General features: G+C 40.8%; 1 protein-coding gene across 21 annotated transcripts in view; it reads right to left on the bottom strand.

The window, feature by feature from the left end:
• Positions 1-1,169: 1,169 nt before the first annotated feature.
• Positions 1,170-22,716, bottom strand: part of LOC120721804 (adhesion G protein-coupled receptor L3-like) — a 252,581-nt gene continuing 231,034 nt past the window's right edge. For 7 of the 21 annotated variants that reach the window (XM_040012415.1, XM_040012413.1, XM_040012412.1 and 4 more), the window contains 6 exons: positions 17,285-17,453; positions 16,995-17,120; positions 12,958-13,054; positions 7,760-7,885; positions 5,309-5,326; positions 1,170-4,054 (listed from right to left, as the gene is read on the bottom strand). In XM_040012415.1, the coding sequence (XP_039868349.1) occupies positions 3,105-4,054; positions 5,309-5,326; positions 7,760-7,885; positions 12,958-13,054; positions 16,995-17,120; positions 17,285-17,453 (1,486 nt within the window). In that variant the 3' untranslated portion in view covers positions 1,170-3,104. Of the gene's footprint in view, positions 4,055-5,274; positions 5,327-7,759; positions 7,886-12,957; positions 13,055-16,994; positions 17,121-17,284; positions 17,454-22,716 lie in introns of all 21 variants that reach the window. The other 14 variants (XM_040012419.1, XM_040012418.1, XM_040012428.1 and 11 more) reach the window with 5 other exon arrangements.

Genomic DNA, 22,716 nt, shown 5'->3' on the forward strand with positions numbered 1-22,716 from the left:
ACCACCACTGAACAAGACACACAAGCTGAAACGTCAAGACTGGGCCAAGAAATATCTCAAGACTGGTTTTTCTAAGGTTTTATGGACTGATGAAATGAGAGTGAGTCTTGATGGGCCAGATGGATGGGCCCGTGGCTGGATTGGTAAAGGGCAGAGAGCTCCAGTCCGACTCAGACGCCAGCAAGGTGGAGGTGGAGTACTGGTTTGGGCTGGTATCATCAAAGATGAGCTTGTGGGGCCTTTTCGGGTTGAGGATGGAGTCAAGCTCAACTCCCAGTCCTACTGCCAGTTTCTGGAAGACACCTTCTTCAAGCAGTGGTACAGGAAGAAGTCTGCATCCTTCAAGAAAAACATGATTTTCATGCAGGACAATGCTCCATCACACACGTCCAAGTACTCCACAGCGTGGCTGGCAAGAAAGGGTATAAAAGAAGAAAAACTAATGACATGGCTACCTTGTTCACCTGATCTGAACCCCATTGAGAACCTGTGGTCCATCATCAAATGTGAGATTTACAAGGAGGGAAAACAGTACACCTCTCTGAACAGTGTCTGGGAGGCTGTGGTTGCTGCTGCACGCAATGTTGATGGTGAACAGATCAAAACACTGACAGAATCCATGGATGGCAGGCTTTTGAGTGTCCTTGCAAAGAAAGGTGGCTATATTGGTCGCTGATTTGTTTTTGTTTTGTTTTTGAATGTCAGAAATGTATATTTGTGAATGTGGAGATGTTATATTGGTTTCACTGGTAAAAATAAATAATTGAAATTAGTATATATTTGTTTTTTGTTAAGTTGCCTAATAATTATGCACAGTAATAGTCACCTGCACACACAGATATCCCCCTAAAATAGCTAAAACTAAAAACAAACTAAAAACTACTTCCAAAAACATTCAGCTTTGATATTAATGAGTTTTTTGGGTTCATTGAGAACATGGTTGTTGTTCAATAATAAAATTATTCCTCAAAAATACAACTTGCCTAAAAATTCTGCACTCCCTGTATAAACATCGACTGCCTTCAGTTGCTACTGTTACTCAGAGGTAAGGCTGCTCACTTGTTTTCAAGCGGTCTGCGGTCCACTTTACTCTCACAACTCCAGCGCAGCTTATCAATATCACATCAAGCACACCGTATCTGTAAAGAATCCATTGGTTACAACAGCAATGATATTGAAATATTTATTACAGCTTATGAAACCACTGCTTCTATTATAAAGCAGACCAGAGCATACAGAGCACATCCACTGTTGCCGGGGCCAAAACTGACTTGGCACTAAAATGGACAGAGGGCTAATGACGAATACGAACTCAGAAGTAAGAAAAGACTCGATCGTTCCGTTATTTGGAGGTCTTCGGCTGTTATCCATACAAAAGTGTCCCGGGACTCAGACAAAACACCAGCACTTTTGTCATAGCTACATGATAAATCTTAATCAGTAATTTATTTGTTGGCAAACAAGTTTCACTGTTACAACAAATATTAGTTATGAGGTCATTCAACTCGGAAACCAATACAAAAAAAAAAGAATAAATAAGAAGCCATAATTATAGCCAATAAGAAAAACTTCTTTTTGCTGCTAAACTTGCTCCCATCCTTTATTACTGTTTATTTAACAAATAAATAAATAGATTTTCTCCTTGAGGAAGAAAAAGAAAAACACTTCCAGTTTTTCTCACTTCAAAAGCTCTTTCTTTAATAAGTAAAACAGCCATCTTTCTTTGTTTTTTTTTGCACAAGTGTCTAGTGCTCATCAAGGTTCAATTTGTTCTCTTTCTGAGAAGCACAAGCGTTTTCTGAATGCCAATATAGATGCAGGATGCACTATAAACTTTCTGAGGGACACCTCGTGATTAAATTGGACTGATTCTGTCTCCTTGACAATCTGTGAATCAGAGCTCTGCTATCTACACAGTAAATAAAAAAGAAAAGAAAAGGAAAGAGAAAACGAACCAGGCGGAAATAATAATAATAAAAAAAAAAAAACCAGACCTGAAAAAGAAAGGTGAATACGGTTCACGAAAATGCGGCACGATAAGTGTGTTCTTGTGGTATTTTTTGTGTAATTTTGCTCCTATTTCGATGGTCATTTCTCAGAAAGTGATAAAAGAGAAAGAAAAAAAAAAAAAACAGACTGGCACCAAAAGCCCAGAAGGGCCAGCACAAGAGAACAAAATTGCTCCTAATCACTACATTTACAGAGACAAAAGGGTTCGCTTGGAACGGGAAAAAAAGCATACTATTATGTGCAATGCTAGTTATCTGTACAGTTACATAGAAATATCTCGCAATTCTCTTATTAGTTTTTTTCTCCCTCTTTTAACAACTGGAATTACAGTAAAATCAAAGAAAGAAACAAAAACAAACAACAAAAAAAAAAAAAGAACAGTTATGCTTAAAAGCATACAATCAATAATTCCTTTATGGTAACTGTCCAAAATGTATCTGTGTGTGCGTATATGTGTGGTTTTTGTCTTTTTTTTCCATTGAAGGGACACTTCAGCAAACAAAATGTGCTGCAACTCACCAAAGAGGAAGAAAATCTCTCAAAAAGTCAATATAGATACAGAAGTATAATAAAATAGTCTTTTTTTTGTTTTTTGTTTCATTTTAATTCTGGTGAAGTCTTCAGTTTCAGACTTTAGGGGTATGCAGTTCCTGTAGACTGTCAACACTATATCTCTGAGACCTAAAAATCCTGTGTGAGTAATTGTCTCTTTTCACAACGAGACAAAACACGGCAAACCACACAGGGTTTGGGAGGGGACGGGGTGGATGTGGTGTTGTGGGGTGTTCGGTGTGTGGGTTGGGGGCGACGAGTGGAGGAGAGGGGGCACAACATCAACCTTCTGCAGTGTCTAACTAAATAGAGTCACATATTAACTGCCGACGACGCCCCCCACCACCGCATTCGTAGCAATTATTATCCTGCTTATTGTCGGTAACAGCGAGGGTACAGTTCCTTCCTCCGCCTCAGTCTTCGGGACACAGAATAAAGAGAATAAAGGCTACCACTTCCAACGACTGATGGACCAAGGGCACACGGGGGAAGAGTAGAGGACTGCGAGAATACAATGGGCACGGGTGGGAGGGGGTTCGGGCCTATAGGCTGGTGACTAGGTGCGAGGGCTCCTGCTGGGCCTCTTCTGGAGATAGATCCTCTCTGTTGGGGGGAACAATGAAGCCATCACTACTGCCCCGCCCTAGCTGGTAGTAGGAATGCAGCTGATGGAGGTGGTTACGTGAGCCCAAGTTGGGCATGCTTTTGTAGTAAACGTCGTCCGAGCTGGCCTCCGGGCTCTTGGCGTCGCCGCCCTCCTTGGAGCCGTCTGCCGATTCTCCGGACACGTCGGGCAGGCCGGGCAGCATGGGCATGCTGGTGTAGAGGGAGTCTCTCTGGTGGCTGTGGCTGGGCGACGAGCCTTCGTCCTCAGTGTGCTCGTTGGTGAGTAAAGGGAAGAAGCTTTCGCTGTTCTCCTGGGGGATCCTCCTTCGAGACGAGGAGGAAGCGCTGGCGGACGAGAAGGGGTGGTGCGGCAGCGGCAGGGGTGGGGGTGCCGACTGGTGGAGGTGATTGTGAAGGTTGTCCACCGCCTGCAGGGATGGGGGCGGCCTCTGCGGCAACAGCGGGGCGTTCGACTCCTCGCGTATCAACTCCAAACCGAGGCCTTCGTCGTGGTGGGGGACAAAGGTGGAATGGTCATCAAGGCCCAGCGCGACATTCATGCCCATCCCTACGCCCAAGCCCATCCCGTAGCCGCCGTCCTTGCCGCCATTGCTAACATTATTGACCAGCTTATTCATGAGGTTCCGATTCTGCTCGCTTGAGCGCTCGTGGGAATTGTTGAGGTAGGAGGGGATGTAATTAGAGGTGAGCTCTTTTAGGATCTTCTTTTCCAGGGTCGTCTCCTTGTGGTTATAGCCCCGATCAATGATCTGGACGCAGTCACTCATGTACTCAGCGCTGGCAATGCTATAACTGTTGCCATGGTTACCATTCAGTGGTAGAGTATCCATGACACTTGTATCCCGGGCATTGTTCAGGATTCCCTCTGGAATGACAAAGATGAGTAGGGATATAGCAGCTGAATGAGAACAGTGAACTCTTGTGAGACATAAATGCTGGTTTTAATCAGCAGCCATCAAATCACCAACCCTCCCAGTTCTATGAAATGCACTCGGACGTAAAGGCCTGGATTAGCATTTTTAATTAAAGCACACAGTTTACAGTAAAATCCTATGAGCTCACACTTACCTTCTTTTAAAAATTGTATTCAATACCAAGACTTACTTCATTTTCATGGAAATCAACAATTAAATGATGGCAGTGATGAAAACATTGATACAGTGTGCATTACCAGACAGCACCAAACTTCGAGCACGGCACAAAAGCACAAAACGCGTGCAGGCAGAGACAACGGACACATCGAAGCCATGCAATTAACTCTTAAAAGTGAAACACAAACCGGAACACCAGTTGTAGAATTTGGATCCCAACCATATTGTCCCATGTGAGCATTTAGAAACAACATTGTAAAAATGCATAGGCGGGGTGGGTATATATTGATATGTTTTATCAATGTGAACACAACTGATACTTCAAAGTAAAGCCACACTGGAAGGAAGGAGGCTTTCTGTTCTTTCTGTTGCATGGACATGAAGCTTTCATAGCTTTATCAGTTAGCCAAGTCCATGCTATCAACATCAAAGCATATATTTGAAGATAATTCAAACTACCTCAGACAAGGCCATCCAGCTCGTTAAAGTGTCAAGCTCGCAGTCTGACCTCTTGAAAATTTGACAAGATGCACGTCTTAGACTTCTAAGAAGGAAATTAGCCTCATAAAAAAATCTAAATATATATCTATGTACGTTTTTGGTATAATCAAATAAAAGGTGCACGAACAAAGGCACGGCGTTCTATTAAAGATCACAGATCAATTTCTATCGACGTGCCTTTTCAAGCGTTGAGGTGAATCTTAATGTTAGCTGTAACTGGCTTCACTTATTCAGGCTGTGATATCAAATAGGCCTAGGACATGTGAGTGGAAGAAGTCTCTCTCTTGTCTTTTTTTAAACTACACCAAGTAGTGTAAATGTCTGTAAGCAGTGGAACTCGGGATGCGATTCAAACCAATTTAACTGGCATTCTTGTCAAGGTGAGGGGCCTTTGTCACAAAGAGAATTGTATTGCTTCCAAAGGGAATGACGTTGTTTTCATTACCCCTTTGTCAGCATCGAGTGAAAAGAAAGCAAAGCCAAAGTCAATTACATTTGATAAGCAATGTTTAGTTTGACTCCCATACTTGTCTCTCTGTAGGGCTCTTTTAGGGACAGCATGAGGGAAAGGAAAGAAGAAAAGAAAACACAGTAAGCATAACAGTGACAGGTAGAAAGAGGAAAACGCACATATAGTATGCTGATGACGCATCAAGAAAATGTTTCTGCAATGCAATAGATTGTTTTAACCCTCATGCAAATTCTGTGCACCCACACAAAGAACCTGAACATATCTCATAACAAACAAATAATATATATATATATATAGCAAGAGAGAGAGAGAGAGAGGGAGAAAGAGAAAAAAAGATGGAATCCTTGGGTAAAACACAGATACGGTACTTTAGTGTCAAATAGACAGATAAATCTTTTGATGCATTAGCAGTCTTACTCTTCCTCATCTATGGCAGTGTAAGTGAGTCATAGCCCTCCATCACAACCTCCAATGCAAGCACTTTGTATTTCATACATAAATTATCAGCTGATCAAAGCTCTCTGAGGTTTTTTGTTGTTGTTGTTGTTTTTTAACTTGAGTTTTACTCGAGTTTTCCCAGTTTTACAGACTCGCAAAGTTACAGCAAACACATATTGAGTTGCTGAGAGCTGGAATAGCTCTGCAGAGAGAAAATAAAATAGCATTTCGATAGTCATACTGACCCACGATAGCTTGCCGGTTTCTAATACCCAGCTAATACTTGGAATGCTTTAATATCTGCCATACTGAAAATGTTTTTTGTTTTTTGTTTTTAAAAAAAAAATCACAATAAGTAGACTGAATCTATGTTGAGTTGAAAATCTACATTTGAACATATGAATGAGTAATTATGACAGTTACCAAGTTTGAAATAAAGTGCTAAATAGCTATTTCTACGGTGGCCCTGAGAGGCCAAATGGACTGCAACTTAAGAAAACACCAGCAATAAGAAAAACACAGCAAAAGCACACAAAATGGAAATAGGAAAAAACAGATTTCCAAAATCACAAGAGAAGTATTTCTGGGGAGACAATAACCCGACGGACCAGTTGCAGGAACCAAAACATGCTAGGTGCGTTTTATTCTCATGATTCATGTAATGCTGATGGCTGATTTTTAGGCTAATAGTTAGGCTAACACAGCGGTTCCCAACCCCCGGGCCTCGGACCGGTACTGGTCCGTGAGTCGTTTGGTACCGGGCCGCGAGAGTTGAGGCTCAGGTGTGAAATGTATGGTTTTCAGGGTTTTTATCGGTTTTCAGCGTTATTTTGTTATCATTTTTATTGTTAACTCGGTTTTCCTGGGTCTTTTCACGTGTGTTATGAATAAATCTTCTTTTTTTGGTACCGGTACTAGTTTTATTTTGTTGTATTTATCCGCGGCACCTTAAAGGCCGGTCCGTGAAAATATTGTCGGGCATAAACCGGTCCGTGGCGCAAAAAAGGTTGGGGACCGCTGGGCTAACACACTTACCTCTCATCTTTTCTTTCCTCATAAAACCGATAGATCCTCCACTTCTTTTAAGTGTCACCCAGCGCAATGCTTAGCATATTTTGGTTCCTGCAGCTGTTCCGTCGGGTTTTTGTCTCCCCAGAAACACTTCCCTTGTGCTTTTGGAAATCTGTTTTTTCCTATTTCCGTTTTCATTTTTCCTATTTCTGCTTTTCCTATTTCCATTGTGTTTTGTGTGCTTTTACAGCGTTTTTCTTATTGCTGGTGTTTTCCTAGGTTGCAGTCCATTTGGCCTTTCAGGGCCACCGTAAATTACAGCTAAAGAAACAAATGAACTGTAACCTCTGAATTTTTCCTTCAAACCGCTCTTTTATGTAGCACCGGCGATTTGCATTTTTAAATTCTTGCTTGCCTCAGCGACATTTATCACAAAACAACAGTGTCTGAGAATCTAACAGCGGTGTTCACGAGAATGCAATGCTAAAAGCTAAAAAAAAACAACAAAAAAACAAGAAAACATCGAGACAAAAGACAAAGCACACACGAGCTTCACTGACAACACAGGAGCACATTTAAAATAAATGACTGGTGTTGTATCTGGCTCCCTATAGGCGCCTACTCTTGATTTCAGAGGATTTCCTCATTTTTACACTGTGTGTTTGGCCAAACAGCCACGAGTGAGTGCAACTTATGTAACCGAATAGCACGGCTCTGAACACAAGCCAAGATGCAACACCACTGAAAAATCCCACAGCAAAACAAACCTGTAGGATTTTATGATAAAGCTATAGCTTGTTCAAAGCTAACACAAAGACAGCAAGGGCAGTGTTGTTGTTTTTTTTGTTTCTAAATTAAAGCGCTGTTAAAACTCTCAAGGCGACTGCTGGGATTTCAGCTTAGTGCATTACTTTTAATAGTCCAATCATAAAGTTGCTTTTTGTTTTGGGATGGGAACAAAGATGTGCCCCCTAGAGTACCTCCAGGCTCAGACATGAAAAAAAAAAAATAACACTGCCCTAGCCACAATGTTAAAGAATGAAAGAAGCTTGCACACCTTGTGTGTTGTACATGCCCAGAGGGTTGTTATAGACTGCCGATTCCCCAAGCAATGTATTATAGGGATTGTTAGTGCCATGAGGACGTAGGAGTGCATTAGGTATAAGATGGTTAGCCATAGCCCCTGGAGCAGCCAGAGAAAGACAGAGTGAGACAGGAAAAAAGGAGACAGGAAAAAGGTAGGTGGGTAGATAAATTGAGATATAGACAGAAACAGAGAGAACATACATATCAGTTGGGCAGATGCAGCTGAGCAGTGACAGCCATTAACATCCAAATGATCATATGGTCATTAATGTGAGGGAGGTTTTGCTACATGAAAGTGGCAGAACTGACGCGGCTAATGGAAAGTGTATTAATTGTACCGTTAATGTCGGCCATTAGCTTTAAGCCCTTTTTCGTGCTCCACATTCAGGCAGTATACAGGTAAACTTTCCAAAGGAGAACCGACATGGCCAACACAGCACAGGCATTGGTACGTCTCTGGACTCAAACAGGACAACACAGAGGGCACGCACCTGTCTGAGGGTGTTTTAGGAAACTGCATTACTAAATACTTTTTTTACCCCCAATATTAATGTTAGGAATGTCATAGGTGTGTCCCAACTCCTAGGCCAGGATCCTTCAGAGGCCGCATTTGAAGGCCGATTACGTCAGAGCTATGAGACGAAGGCTGTCCCAATTCGAAGGCTGCTCCAAATGCGGCCAACAAATGCGTCCTTCGTTTCCCTGGATTTGAAGGATGAGTCGGGTGTATCCTTCATGGCCCAACCTATCCCAGAATTAATAGCGCGGCCCAGCCAATTCCAGTTTCCAACAATGGCGGCAGCTACTTAGTTTTATTACTCTTTCTTGGTCACAAAATGAATTTTTAAGATATTTTCAGGCGAGAATGTAGCTGTGTAAACTTCAAATATCTGCTCGATTAATCAAGAGATCACACAGGCCACGCAGACCGCGAAGGCCAGGTCCTCTGAAGGATGCGGCCTAGGGGACACAGCTAAAGCTGCATATTTCTTTTAAAAACAGGGGTGTATTGCTTCTCAGACTGGAGCTGAATATGCAGTACAGCTGTCCACATTCTTCTCTCGCTGTCCCATCCGCCAATTTCACAATGGCCCTCGAGCCGACTCCACTGAGAGTCTTTTTACTGCTTGAGCTCACATTACATTACTACTAGAAGTATGATATAAGGTTGAAGAGAAAGATGTATAAGTGCAGAAGCCTGGGAAGTAAACACAGTCCCAGGAAGAGGTTTTATCTGTGTGACAGCCATGGAGTAGAAAAGGAAGGATTGCTTCATCCCTGTAACTGAGCTGCTAGCTAAAAGCTACTGGTATGTTAGCCTAGCTTAGCTGAGCTACTAGCTACAAGCTACTTGCATGTTAGCAAAGCTCTGTTTTTGCTTTAGTTTTTTTTTTTTGTTTGTTTTTATTAAGAAGGCCAGCACATGTAGGCTGATAACAGCTTTGGTAACGTGTGTTCATGATATGCTAATTAGCCATGTTCTCGTGATACTTAAGCTAATTAGCATTGTTGAACTATAAAGGAGCATCCAGACAGGGAGTGATTCACTCATCCCGCATTGCTTTCAAGTTGAGCATTGGTCGCTGGCGGACATTCCAGACTGGGTGATGTTCCAATACAGGGGTGGGCAATTAGTTTTCCCAATATGAGAGACTGGGACTGTTGTGGATGCACCAATAAGCTGAAACAATCTGCTCGATATTAATTTTAACTTTATAAGCTTATCGGTGGGCCCTCCACAACAGTCCCAGTGTCTCACATGAACAAATAGGTTCATGGCACAGGTCCCCCACCACCTTTGGGATTGGCTGCTCTAACATGTACTACCCAACCCTATGTCACTCACCAAGAGCAGGTAGCAGCTTCAACTGGCAGTAAGCGTTATATACATGAACTTTTATCAACTCATCACAAGCAAAGCGAAGCATCAGATCCACAATTCAGTTCAACAATGCAAGAACTCTGCTCCGTTTAAAGTGAATGAAATGCACGACCAAGGATGCCTGAAACGCTTACGTGTGTTTACATTTTTAAAGACCCTTCAGGTAAATATTGAACTGGAAAATAATGATCCAAACATCATCGAGCCTTTAAAAAAATAATAAAAAGAATTCTCTCCCTTTTTCACACGCTTAAAAACACAACAAAAAATAAGCCTGGGTATAAACGGAACCATGGATTTGGGAAATTGTTACAACGCTAGTTAAAAATAAGATCTATTCACAGCTTTGTTGTTGTTGTCCTGCCTGTGTGGAAGTTCGGCCTGAGTTTAGCTACTTTAGCGCCTCAGCTCTGCTATTGTGCTCAATTGAGGAAGTTTACACTCTCTGACATAGCATTGGAAATGAAGTTGACTGCTGCTGAAAAGAAATGATAGGCCTGCTTTTGTCTACCTTAAAAAAAAAAAAAGAATTTCAAGAGGCAGAGCCCTGACTATTAGCGCTGTAAATTGCATGCTGTGTGAAAATGGGAAGCTTGACAGGTGCAGCAGTACGAAGGAAGCCTACCAACAGCCGGGGCCTGCACCATTATTATTACTTCTGGCATTGCCAATCTTATGAGATGAAGTGGTCTAATATTTCCTTTTCTCCAAAGAGCAAAGTTCAATACTTGCTCATTCTCTTTGCGCAGTTGCCGAAATAACCTTTGAATGAAGCGATATGTCCTCTCTATAGTGAAGACGGTCATTACTTTGCATCAGCCTCGCCTCTTCCACGGAAACAGAACAGAGGCTCATTTTCTATTTATGCAGCGCTTGTCTTCAGATTCTTGCTGCCAGGATCTGGCCCAAATGACTCATCAGTTTCCCATCCACATACTACCGCACCAAAGCAACCTTCACAGTCTGAGCCCGGTGATTAGCTGCAGATTTGAAAGCTGCAATCTCAAACACGAATGCTGCAGATTCAGTAATGTTTGTTTTTCTTACAGTATCTGATGGTTAAAAAAAAAAAAAATCCAAGTGTCTGAATACATTATGCGGGATATCAAGTATGCTGAAAATACTTCTCAGGCGCATTCATTTCCTGCTTACAAGTCGTTGATTTTCTTTTTTTCCTTCTCTCTCCACGTCAACGTATGAGGCTATTATTTTTAAAGGAGCCGAATTTAAGACTTGTGAGGGCGTTACATGCGCGCGCCTCCTGTATGCACTGTGCCAGAGCGGGTAAACATCTTTTATCTGAGGTGCGAGTACACCGCAATTAGATCCTCCGGCAGAGTGTACTGTTCTTTTTCCAACGCTCTGAATCTGTCACACCACTGGGGAAAGGTTTTTATAGTACCCCGTGACTCTCCCCTTCCTCTTAAAAGTTAGACTTCTTTTTTTTTTATGGCGTTCTAATTGCACTTGTACTTTTTATGTCTAAAGACTATGCTTAATGAAATTTAAAAGCACTATAGTGCCGCTGCGTTGGTCTCATCTTTCAGCATTATTCCTACTTTTTTGAGTATTAATTAGCCACGTTATCATTTTGCCTGGGAATCAGGATGTTTAGATTTTTAAAACAAGAAAAAAACCTGTAATTTGATGTTGCTGTTGCTGCTTGCCCTAATTACAGAGTATTCCACAAACACCAGCCCCCCTCTTGAATTCTCCCAATGACAGATCCCCCCTGTGTTTGAATTGGACAATTTGCCCCCCCCACCCAAAAAAAAAAAGAAAGAATCACACTGATTGTGCAGAAATAATCTTGAATGCTGGGATAAATTGAACATGCAAAGCTATCAAGATGATTGCATGACTCCGCTCTCGAGATGATCACAGTGAGAGCGTCAGCTGCAGGCTCACTCTCTCACACACAAGGAGTTTCGGGGGGGAAGAAGAATACGGAGCACAAAACAGCTAGGAATATTCGGTCCTCAACATATAATTCCTTAATAACAACACGGGAGCAGCCTCGGAGAAGTGCAAATTCTATTTGCATCTGTTTCTTATAACACGTGGGATGGAAGAACACACTTCCCAGCATGCTCTTTAGCTCATGTGAGTGTTTTCTCAATCAGATCGAGCCTTGTGAGAAGGCCGGGGGGATTGAAATGAACGTATAATTTTTACCTCTTTTTATTTTAACATATATTTACAGGAGATCCATGCAGGCTTTTCTTTCAGTCCTGCCCCGTTTCAGCCTCCCCACTATTGATAAAAGCTGCGTCTGTTGACGGTGCTAAGCCGAGCACCTAATTATTGAGATCATGACACTTCCTCCCCGTGTCGAACATTAATCCATCATTGTAAGTGTGCATTAGCGTCTATGCGAGCAGACGCCCAGAGTGAATTTAGAGAGTGAGCGGTGTGGCACTCGCGTCAAGAGATGTCGGGGAGGGATGCCAGCGAGCGCAGCATTTGCTCCCGATAACCTGAGAGACTCCAAAGTTTACTCTGTCTGTCAATGAATTATATGGAAACTCTTTACTCACATATATATGAGAGAAGCTCCCAGCCAATTGATTTTTAGGTTTTTCAGTAAGCACTTTTCCTGGTTTCTCACTCAAGGCTTTTACAGGCAGAATGGGTGGGGTGTTCAATATATCCTTTATTGCACACTCATCAAATGAATTAAATGTGATGAAATGCATGATTTACCTAGAACCTGCTATTCTCTCTACCACCTAATCTATTTAGTGTTACTTTTCCTAACAAAACGATAGAAAACGGTTGGTTTGTACTTCAAAATAAGACATAATAAACAATTTTCTGCAGCGGTGAAGCATTTATCCTTTCAATCTGTCACTTGAACAGGTAAGAATTTGCAGCTCTATTGGCAGGAGTTTTCATTTTCGTGATTTCTTACATTGTAAACCTTTCTGTGGTATTTGGTAATAATTAACAGCCAAGTAGGGTGGGGGAGATGCATATTTCACTTGGCGTTTTTAATTATTTCGCAGTATGTGAGGAAAATTGCTGTGAAATGAGTGATTTGCCTTGACTTTTTACAGCTGGATTGAGGTTTGCAGCTGAAAGCTTTAAAGAGGCTTTTAATTCTGCAAAGCCCTTGTGTCATTATTAAGAGGAATGCAAGTCCAAACGCAATTTGAGAAAAATAGCGTTGCTTTTGTGAGAGAGAGAGAAAAAAAAATAAAAAAGTTTCTCAGTCACAGTCATAAATTCTGAGGTGAAGGCTGGTGTATTGAATCACTCAAGAAAAGATGTGCTGCGGAAACAAATACCTCTGTTGAGCGATGCAGAGCTGTTGATGTCCCCGGTCATAAAAGAGGACTCGGACTGTTTTCTGACCGTGTCGTTCCACATTCGACGGATGCGGCTCTGCGGAGAAAAATAACATTTCACCTTATAAAAATATTCACTCTGGGGAAAAAAAAAATAGAAGTCTGCACATGGAGGGCGAGTGAAAAGTCTCAGGCTTTCAGCATATTTCCTCAAGCGTGCACTCATATTCTTCACAGCTCAATAACGGCTGAGATATGAAGAAAAAGAGATGCTATCGGCTTTCAAATCTAGTATTTAACCCTGAAACATGTCAGCTGTAGGGATAAGTAACCTCCAATTAAAAATGAGCATTAGCACTGTGATAGGTTAAATCAATAATAAAGTCATCAGTCAAGCTCTCTTGAGTCTGTATCTTGGGTTGGAAAGGGCTCAATCCAACAGAGTTCATCCTGGTTAATTATCACAGTCCCGTGGGCTATTGCACAAGCTAAGGGAGTGCATCTAACCATAGAAAAGAGTCCTTTCTATCCTGTGTGCAGAACATTTGAGAGTTTTCTGATTAAAGTATAAAAAAAATTGTTGTTGTGAAAAATATACATTTGTGATGGTATACTTAACCAGGCCGAAACAAGGCTTGGTTGTCAAATGTAGGGAAAAAAGGGATAAAGGCTGTTTGGTAACCCGTGGCAACATATGAAAAAAAATTTGTAATCCTCGATCAGTTGGCAGCTGGTTGCAGCAGGTGAAATTGGCCACAAAGAGATGTTTGTTGCTACACGAAAAAGCCTCCTTGCGATTGCTCTGGCAGATTGCTACAGTTACCTGTAGTTGGCGTCTTTTATGGAAATCGCCAACTTGTGTGCAGACACTTGCCAACCGCTCACTGAGCAACCTTTAAAATAAAAGGTCCACCTTCTGATCCGTGTTGGTCGCAGCACTGAGGCACGGCCTTTACTTTGAAGGTGAGCAATTTCCACTCTGCCCGTGTCGTCTGTGCAAATTATAGGTGACACTGGCAATCTAGTAGCTACCAAAGAATGCACAAGAGCATGTTGAAGTTGCCAAACGGTCTCTAGGCCTGTGTTATTGGAGCCTTACTAAGGAGTTTTTCCACCACATGTGGCCAGAACAGCTTCAATGCACCTTGGTATTGATTATGTGCATGTGTGAAACTCTCCTGGGGAGAATGAACCCCCTTCTGCTTTAACATTGCTGGTGAAAAGAGTGGTCTAAATCAGCGGTCTCCAACCTTTTTTGCGCCACGGACCGGTTTATGCCCGACAATATTTTCACGGACCGGCCTTTAAGGTGTCGCGGATAAATACAACAAAATAAAAGTAGTACTGGTACCGAAAAAAAGATTTATTCATAACACACCTGAAAAGACCAAGGAAAACCGAGTAAACGATAAAAACGATAACAAAATAACGCTGAAAACCGATAAAAACCCTGAAAACTATACATTTCACACCTGAGCCTCAACTCTCGCGGCCCGGTACCAAACGACTCACGGACCGGTACCGGTCCGAGGCCCGGGGGTTGGGGACAGCTGGTCTAAATGACCCTGAAATTCCCAGACACGGGATTGATTGGTTTGAGATTTTTTTAACCGAAGGTTAAAAATTCAGTTAACATAGTTTTCATACTTATCAGACCAACGGATTTCAAGGGTCATGGGTTTTTCCTTTAATCTGTCACATCTGTATATAATACATTTTAAGCAAGACTCCAAGTTAGCCAGACTTCTCAGGAGGAAATTATCCTCCCAGTAATCCATTCATGGAGTTTAACAACATTACGCCTTTCATCTGTCTGCTTTTACTGCAGCCTTTACCCCATCACTGGTTCACCCCTTCACCAGTGCACCAATAACAAGTCAAGCCTCCATCTGCACTTCCCTTAGGGGACCTGTGACTGGATGTGAGTTACAGGGCCCTAACCCTATAAATCTAACTAATCGATGCGGCCGACTGCAAATTTTTAATTAAATGAATCTTGTTCATTTTGATGATTTACTACTACTACTACAAGACTTGTGTGTGGAACAGTTTCCAGTTAAAGCAGAGCTTATTATGGTCCACTTAAAAATAATTTGGGTACTAAATGCAATCTGGCTAAAGTTTTAATTTGGTTTGATTATTCACTCAGTCCTTTAATTTTACCCATGGTGAATTCTTGATTTTCATAAATGATGGAAAATATTTTTAAATACAGACTCATTGTGTAACCATAAATGGAAGGCTGGTTCAAATCCCTGAAATCCCTGAAAAAGTCTATGATAAACCTTTAGCATAATGCAATTCAAAGGTCTAAGACAGCGGTCCCCAACCCCCGGGCCCCGGACCGGTACTGAGTTGAGGCTCAGGTGTGAAATTTATGGTTTTCAGGGTTTTTATCTTTAACTCGGTTTTCCTGGGTCTTTCCCCGCGTTGTAGTTGTGTGTCTTATTTTGAAAGAAATGTTTACGCGTTAACATAGCGACCAGAGAGCATTAATGGGCAGAGAGGAGGATGTTACTCTCAGTGTCGTTGGCGCATTTCAGGAGGACGCTACTAATAAAGTTACGGAATCACACAGTGAATTCGCGTTTCTTATCATATTTACAAAATATCACAGTTTTTGTCTTGGTCGTATCATTTTATTTTGTTGTATTTACACCTTAAAGGCTGATCCATGAAAATATTGTCTGACATTAAACCGGTCTGTGGCTCAAAATATGTTCGGGATCGCTTATCTAAGAGAAAACTATCCTCCTGTAATGGGAGCTAGAGCACAATAGAGCAACTGGTTCAAACCCCACATGAAGCATTTTTAGATTTAAACATATATACCTCCACATGCTCAAAATGTAGGTAGGAGGACTTAAAATAAAAGGGAAAGTTACTCAAGTTACACGCCAAGTTACAGCCAGAAAGTTACACGCTGGCTGTCTTTTTTCATATGCTAAATTGCTTTCTTCCACCTTTTCTATATTTCTTCCTACTCCGGCTTTAACTAAAATTGGAGCAGCTGTCACTATACCTCACCTAATCTCTCGCTGAGCTTCCCCATCGCAGTGTGACATTTAAACCGAGGGCATGTTTTTATTTATAAAAGCTTAAAGCATTTTTCACATCATGAATTGGCGTCTGTTTCGAGCCGAGATGACACATCGCTCACATATTCAAACAGCAACATACACTGACACAGCTGATCTCATTATCATATTGCACACGATTCTGTCCCCAGACCTAAGGGACACAGATGGGTTGAAAATGACAGTGCCATTTCTTCTTCTTCTCCTTTTTTTTGGACAGACAAAAACTTGAACCATTCATAGCCGACGGGTTCGAATGTGCTCTGCTGATTACACATTCATTCCGAAGCCTCGGAGTTAGCAATAAACAACCACATCTTTCTGAGTGTTTCCATTCCTGTCTCGCTCATATAAAGTGACTGAGCATGAGGTTAGAGCCATCTTGTCAAACCACTGTGTATAATTAAACGCTTTGATCTGTGTGCGGAATCCAGCTTGTACCGTGGGTTGCCACTGCACGCTTGACTCTAAGGACTATTTATAATTGAACACTGGAAGAAAACGCACTCTTTGGGATATGGATACGATGTTCAGTTACGGCGTATCGCGCCAATTCATCCTATACTTCACGTCAACGTGGGTGGAATCCATTAACAATTTACTTTACAAGGAGACTTACCATCTATGCACCGAATTTACAAACCCTGGCATAGACAGTCAAATTTGAATTTGTAAGCATGAACAAATTCCCCACAAAGCTGAAGCCAGTACTTTCCTCAACGTCACTGTACCGACGCGCAGCCTAAATCCGCCCCAGTGAAAACGAATTGCAGACTTACTCTTTTGCTTGCCTACTTTCTTCAAATCTTACGTAATCCTGAGTATCACTCGGGATCAAATCATTTCCCGCCTCTAGCTGCAGCATGCACATACACTACAAAGAAATCATCTTGCTGTTCACCTTTTTTTCCAAAGAACATATCACGTGGTAAGTTACAGGAGTGAAAAATGCTATTTAACCTGCGATCCCGTCGAATAACGTCCCGGAGCACGCGAGGCGGTGCCCTTGCCAGAGCCAATGGAGCTGTCCACGCTTTTGCCGCTGCAGCAGTGAGTACGCAGGCACTTCCCGTACTCCTTACGCACCTGTAAATTCAAAAGCACAGACAGGTTCGCACTAGCAGCTCACCGCTTTCCAAACTTGCTACACTCCAGCATGCTCGTTATGGAAATCAATTCCAATGTGCATGCGGTTAATTAATGTGACACCGTGCTATTTTCTGGATACGGGAGAGAACGCAAATGCCGACCTTCTTCTGCAGCACACAGTGGAAGATGAAGATGAACATTCCCTGCAGGGAGTTGAAGATAGTGAAGAGGTAGGCCATCACCACTGTGCTCTCGTTGACGTACATGAGGCCGAAAGCCCAGGTTAGGCCCAGCAGACATAGCAAGGCGATGGCGCCGATCACCCAAGATCTGAAATGTAAGCAAATAGCCATTTGATGAATAATTAATAAAAGCTGTCATTTCAGGAGAAGGAACATAAACTGCACCAAAGATATTAGGTCTTAAAGCAATAAGGTACAACTTTAACTGTAAGGTCTGGAAATGAAGAACCTGCTTAATCCACAATTATAAATACAGTTTGAAATGAACAGGGAAAGGAAACTGATGATAAATGAGAATGATTTTTTTCCCTTTTAGTCTTTTTCTATTCTTTATTTTTACACTTGCACTCTTTCAAACAAAAAGAAAAGCCTTTGATTCTCCCACAAAAATTAAGTGCAGTCTATATGTGTGGGCGACCAGTAAATACAGTCCTCGTTTCCAGGAAAAGAAAATTCATTAGTATATTACATGTTGGATTCTAGTGCCTGAGCTGAGTGTCTTGTAAAATCTTACTGAAGCAGAAGGTTTATCTGAAACAAATGCCCTTGAGATTACAAAGTCTATTAAGAGTAAGGGCTCTATCTTTGTGCTGGTGCACTGCGCAGAGAAGTGGCAGTTTTTTTTTCCCCTTCACCTGCACCCTTTTGTATTCTGGTGACCCCTCTGGCAAGATCTAGATAAGTGTTTAATCACATTAATACACGATTCTTGTCAGAATGTGCCGTCTACCCTTACATGTACAGTATCTATGTAGTGCGCTTTGTCAAAGCTTAACCTCCTAAGACCCAAACTCTTCCACGGCATGCATTTTTAATTTCTCTTTGATATTTGGGCTGATTGGGGCCCGATGAATGTAAAAGCAAAGAATTACCAGATTTTTTTTTTACATTATTTTTGTTTTTATGAAAAATAAGAGCAACATATGAGGATATTAGTTTAAAATTTTGATAGAACAGTAGCAGTATAATGTCCTCGTAAGTGGATATCAGGCCCTTGTAGAGCAGAATTGAGTATTTTGGTCTAAATAACCCAAAATGTGATGTCCACATATGTGGACGCCAGGTCCTAGGAGGTTAATTATGCACACCAGAAACATCATGTTGTGGCTACTAAAGACTGCACATACAGCACCAGACTGACTAAACCAACTCTTGTGCACATTAATTTTTGGTTTTATCAGGATTCATCATACCTGGGCTGTTATAGTTACATTTCTTGGGAGTGTTATTGGTTTTATGCTTTTAATGTGATGAGCTAATGTGATGAGCTTTTTCTTAACAGCAACATTTAAATTCATGTTGATGTGATATTTCTTTGTCTTTAGCAATTATTAAGAATATTATTGATTGTATACATAAATAAGACTTTCATATTTTCTGAGCTGCGGTTTGTGCAAACTGTAATTCCAGTCTCCAAGTCTGTTTTCTTGTTGCTAATGTGCTCATTTGACCTGGTTTTGAGAAATTATATCATTTTGGTTCAAGAAATTTTATAAGAGTGAACTGATAATCTCTGCTGATCATCCTTGTGCTTATGTCATCTTGAGCTTTCCATTTGTTTTAGCCATTGAGTGCATGTAGCTATTTTATCTGTTTTAATTTAGCTAGCTTATGAAGCTAAGCTTTAGTTATTTTTAGCAATTCATTTTAAACATATATTCACTATTATCAAACTGCTTCAACCTTTTATTCAGCTTTTGCCATTACTTAAGCTTTATATTTCAACTTTTTATTGATTACTTTTAGCTACCTATCAGTTACTTTCAGAAAATTAGTTCTTCCATACAATCACTATTCTTAGCTAACTAGCCATTAGCCATTAATTTTGATGGTTACTTTTAGTTATCATTAAATTGTTTTATACAAAAATCTTATAGTAGAATTCCATCTTTCACTTTTAGTTTTTCAGCTGCTTAATAGTTACTTTTGTTTATCACTCACTTTTTTAGCCACTTTTAGCTAGTTTTCAGGTTTAGCCTTTAGCTAGCTATTTTATTCATTGTTGTTCCACATTGCCTCTAAACGCATGTAATTTGTCATTAATTCCTATGTGTTGCTTTTTCTTCCTGTAATAATCTTTTTAAATGTCCTCAATGAGCACCTTGGGTTGGACGCCCAGCCCTTCAATTCAAACTTTGATTTGTGCCCAGATTCTTCCTTTTTGTTCTGGATAAAGGGAAGATGGGTGTATGGTATTTACACTACAGTCCTAACATTTCTATACAGTGCGCTGTAACAATACAGGTGCCATTTAAAACTAATCTTGCTTGTCTCATCTGTAGGTTATGTATATCTAAGATCAGAGTACTTTGTGCACACTAATGTGGCCTTCAATGTGACTGAGTGCTCTACTATAAATCATGTTAATGATTCAGGGAGGCAGCCAGATGGATTTGGGTGCTGATTTGTTCATGGTGGAGTAAATGAAAGATGGCATTATGAGAAAAAAAGGGCCATTCCAATTTTGTCTTACTTCATCTTAGGTTCATAATCCTGATAGCTGAGCCATATAATGAGAACAAAATAAATTAGAGAACAGACAGAAATGAATCAAATCACATATTAAAGCAATGCAGAGGTAAAATAAATAAACAAAGATGTGGCAATAAATCCAGTGTGAAAATTTAGAAATGAAGATGGAAACAACACAACGAGAAGGACGATGGCTTGCTTGCCTGTATGGGATTGATGCTAGCCTGCATTAATCCAATACATTTCCACATTTCCACATTTTGGAAGCGGATTTGTTAGTGATTTACAGATGTTAACAATATTTATCTCTTTTGCATAGGTATCTAGTTCCCTTCATAAATGCTGGCAGACCTTCACATTTAAGCGGTTATAAATGGGCCAGGTGCGCAGCGAAATAAATGATTTATGAATTCACCAGAGCAACCATTAAACATAATTTTCCCAGGGCTGTCTTAATGACCTGGTGGGAAAGGTACTTTATCAAGGCGATTGCCCCCAGATTGGACACAGAAACACAGGCAATGGACACACACAAAAAAAGAACAAAATGTTGTCCTCTAACTAGTGGGAGTTTTGTTGGAGGGATAGCGGATGATAGAGACAAAAGAGGTCATAAGAAATGCGTTGAGAGGACAGGATATGAAGAGGGTACGACTCATATCAGCACGGCACGGCTTATCTTCTTCTGGAGTTATCAGATAAAAATATGAGGATGATTTTGAGGGCTGCATAGTAGGAGCCTCGAGGCAAAACTTCTGAGACTGCATTACAGTCACTGAAAAGCATAACAGTTCACTTACAAATGAAGCGGGTGCATCTCAGCTTTTTTAGCCCCCATTCAGAACTGTAGCCTGAAAGCTACTAATACAATATCACTTACTGATCTGCTCATATTCTCAGCATCATTAACTTCAAAATAGTTTATGTAAAGTATATTTGACAAAGCTAATTATGTTGTAAAGAAATAATTGTAATTAAATGTTTTAAATACATTTTAGGGTGTCAAATTTAGCATTTTAGCAACTTATGCACTTTAGCTCAATTGTGCTCGTCACAAAGCCCGTACAAAAGCCCGTATGAATATATAATACATATACTGAGTGCTGTAGTAGACAGCTTTCAGCACTTTCCCTCCAAAAAAAGGTTTTATCGTACTAATTGTTGCCAAAGGGGGGCAATTTTAAGCAGAGAACTATTTCAGTCTGTGACATCAAATTACCTATTTCCCTCCAAATGACTTAATTTGCAGAGGTGCCATTCATTGCAATGTCACAGATCATTTATGTATGAGATTGCAATTGGTCAATTCAATTTGTTTTAAATCTACATAAAGTCATTTCATAGGCTCTTTCTGGGAGAGGAAAAAAGAAGTGCCGTGATCAGGCCAACAGGGGTGTTAATTATTTAACCAAAGGTATGCTCTAAATGCAAATCACCCCAAAAATGTTTAAGACATCAATAGCGCAAAGTTTTTGATGACGGCACAGACATTTTTTTTTTTATCTTTTACATCACAGCATTAGCATATTTCATTTGAAGCTCCTTATCTGAATTGGGAGGACTCTATGCTAAGCTAAAAATGTTCAGTCCATCATCTTCTAAGCAAGCTCAATTCAAGAGTAAGTTTGGTATTCAAAGTTACATCGGTGCAAAAGTCACGCTGCAATCCATGAATCACGGGGCAGCGGCAGCCACTGTCTCCATTACGGGGTGAGGAGGGGGGAAAAAACCACATCAAACACGATATCAATTCTATTCTACTCCTCTTCTGAGAAATGTTGCATCTTACCAGTGCCATTCTACAATAACACATCCATCATAATAACGGTAGCTAAAATGAAGAGGAGGGAGGAAAAAAATAGAAGATGAGAAACAGAAAGATGTTAAAGATAAACACGGCATAAGATAAAAAGGCAGGATGTGAGTGCTAATCAAAAAAAAGAAAAGCAAAGAGGGAGAAAGAGATACTCGGTGAAACAGAGATGAAACACTCATATTAAAACAAGGCAGTATGATGAAATCTGAACAAAAAACATGACATCAAGCCATAAAGAGGAACCAAATAGCAGGAAGATGAAACTAAAGAAGGCATAGCTCATTAAGCTAGGCTAAATTGACTTAATTAACCAATGCTATCATGATCATTAAAACCAGCTCACCTTGATAGATCATTAAGGGTAAAAAAGCATTGGATATATATATATATGTATATAAAAGCCCACAGTAGCCTACACCTAATTCCAGTTTTCTGTGTGTGTTCATAGCGTTTCCTAATGGATGTTGGTGTAAAAACCTCATCAGATGAATGACGGCTGACAAAAAGCTGTACAGATCCATCCCTTTTTCTTTTTTTCTTTTTTTTTTTTTTACAAACGGCCAAACACTGCAGAGTGTTTTCGAGTCGGTAAGACTTGGGTTGAGGAGGTCAGTGGGTTGCTACATTTAGGAGAGCGCAGTGTTATAAATCACGTGACACTTAGGACCACAGCAATCAATATTTTTCCTGCAGAACTACACAATGTATCTGGCCTTTGGAAAAATGGCCGATGTACATAAGTGGTCACATAATATGCTGGCGTCTTACTGAGTAGTAAGTAGTTACCTACTGCAAACTTTAAGATGAACTAAATCACATTGAATCATTTGTTGTATTTACTTTTTAAAGCATTTTCGATCAGTGTTATAGTCAGCGATGTACTTTCTGGTAATCAGCAATCCATTTCCAGGCTGAGCAGGCTAGGCACAGGGTCTGTGTGGGCAGCAGGTGTCCTGCTTGTAGTTCTCCAAATATCTGAAACATGGCACATTTGTGCTTCATAGTAGATGTTCGAGATTGGCCGTGTGCCTCTCCTTACATATACTACGCATATGTCTTGGTG

This window comes from Simochromis diagramma, unplaced genomic scaffold (genome assembly GCF_900408965.1).
Source record: "Simochromis diagramma unplaced genomic scaffold, fSimDia1.1 OVJJ01000604.1, whole genome shotgun sequence".
NCBI classification, from domain to species: domain Eukaryota; kingdom Metazoa; phylum Chordata; class Actinopteri; order Cichliformes; family Cichlidae; genus Simochromis; species Simochromis diagramma.